Genomic DNA, 1,923 nt, shown 5'->3' with positions numbered 1-1,923 from the left:
TTCCAAAATGCATTCACACGCATAAAGTAAAGTAGTTTTGGCCGTGCTTATTTCATTTAGCCGACATTTTAGGAAGGCAAAAGTGGATAACGCACAAAAAAGGCCTTAGTCATAATCTTTGCAAGGTGGTTTGCTATGGCTGTCTTGTCAAGAACAAGTCATACTGTTATGTAATAATTTATGACAAAACATTTGGAGTTACTTATGGGCTTGTTGTCTAGGTGATTGCTTATCAGTGGTGAGTTTGCAGGTCTCCCACAAACTGCTTCTTCAGCCAGGAAGACTGAGAAGAGGACGAAGGCCATTCGACAAAGCAGCTTTGACATTTTTCTCACGCCGTCATGCGCAGTACCGAACTGACTCACACAAATGCTGATGAGCACCCTAGATCAATTAAGTTTACGTCTGTTATAGGCTTTTTTGAAGGATTCTACAACCAGAAGACCGAGATCCAAGCAGAGGATGGATTTTCCAAATGTAAGTAGTCACACTTTACACATTAATATACAATGCAGTGTTTAGGATGGTAAAGAATTTTGAAATGAGCATACCGGTCTATATTTTCTTACCAAAGAAGAGAGTGACATTCTAAATATGTCCGAGTGCGTACCATGAGCGAAAGAAACCATAAGAAAAAAATTCATTGTTTATAAACGCTTACAGCAGCCATATATCAGACAAAAAGCTATCATATCGAATGCAGTTAGAAAAATGTCTACAGAGAAGACCTAACACAACTATATAAACCGATCTCACCACCCCTGCACGTTAAAAGTCCAATCATTCGTAAAGTATTGATGCATTTTGACTGATGCAAATCACCTCACCAACAAAATATTTCGCCTGCAGTGCATAACTTTGTACCGAACTAACTACCATTCACCACCTTACAAAAATACAACGTCTGAGGGATACGAAGATAAACTTAATAGACTAATAGAGGAGCAAATTTTACCATTGATGGCAAATGAGGAGACCACCCTTAAACTGTGGCCAAAAATTGGGCGGTCGATGGAATATGGGTTTGCCTAAATGAACTTTCTAGGGGAGAAACGTTCAGTGAGCATGATTTTCATAGCAGAACAGTCGTCGTCGATCGCAGAGATGTGGAGGTGCATTTTGCATGTGTCTTCCTCAGATCTCTGCTCCAAAGTGGAATCGACAAAAAGCAAATACATTTCATTCAAATATGTCTCATAACAAACACAGGTATAGAGAGTTTTTCACTTTATTTTAGCATTCTTATTATCTGCTCTTCATTTATCCGCTTGAATGCTTACTTGTTTTGTTGATGCGACCAATTTGTCCATCTTAAAACTTTCTCATTAGGCTGTTGCCTGACACCCATTAATCACTACTTAAACCTCCACAAATGTTCATTGACTTGGCTTTGCTTTATTAAATCACATGGCCAATATTTGGGAGATTGCAGTGTCTGCACATCCATTTTTGGTAATTTGATTTAACCGCATCCCTGCCAGATCATTCTTTCCTCTGTTCCAGCATTCAGGCTTTTGAATAATGGGACACTCAGACGTTGAGATATTACATGACATGCAGGAGGTGGTTAAGGTAGTAGACGCAACACATTTACTATGGGTCTGCTTAGTGATCTATTGGCTGAGTGTCATGCACTCTGTCATTGTGTGATGCCTACTTGCAGGAGCAGTGTTGTGCGAATACAGGAAAACAGCAGGATTTGGTGCGGAAGAAGGGTATGCAAGGTTTGAGGAGCACTATTGCTTTGTCTTCATTTATGTGCCACAAAATAGTTGCTAGTTACTTAGCTGTGTGTGGCTCACAGCTGTTTGACTGCAAACACGCTACACGTCGTGCGATGAAGATAAGTCTGCCTTTGCACAGTTACAAAGAAGTTTTATAGCCTAAATATAAAAGTATGGTTCCATGCATCCAGCCAAAGGC

At 39.9% G+C, this 1,923-nt stretch overlaps 1 protein-coding gene across 1 annotated transcript in view; it reads left to right on the top strand. All coding sequences in view use genetic code 11, as the record gives it.

The window, feature by feature from the left end:
* EGR_10327 (hypothetical protein) overlaps nucleotides 1-1,923 on the top strand; it is a gene marked incomplete at both ends in the record, with an annotated part of 9,151 nt that overhangs the window by 2,961 nt on the left and 4,267 nt on the right. Inside the window, one exon of the mRNA XM_024499576.1 lies at nucleotides 1,082-1,209. Within this exon, the coding sequence (XP_024346016.1) occupies nucleotides 1,082-1,209 (128 nt within the window). The remainder of the gene's footprint in view (nucleotides 1-1,081; nucleotides 1,210-1,923) is intronic.

This window comes from Echinococcus granulosus (assembly GCF_000524195.1).
Source record: "Echinococcus granulosus chromosome Unknown EG_S00209, whole genome shotgun sequence".
Classification (NCBI taxonomy): domain Eukaryota; kingdom Metazoa; phylum Platyhelminthes; class Cestoda; order Cyclophyllidea; family Taeniidae; genus Echinococcus; species Echinococcus granulosus.
This window is presented reverse-complemented; position numbering and strand designations above follow the sequence as displayed.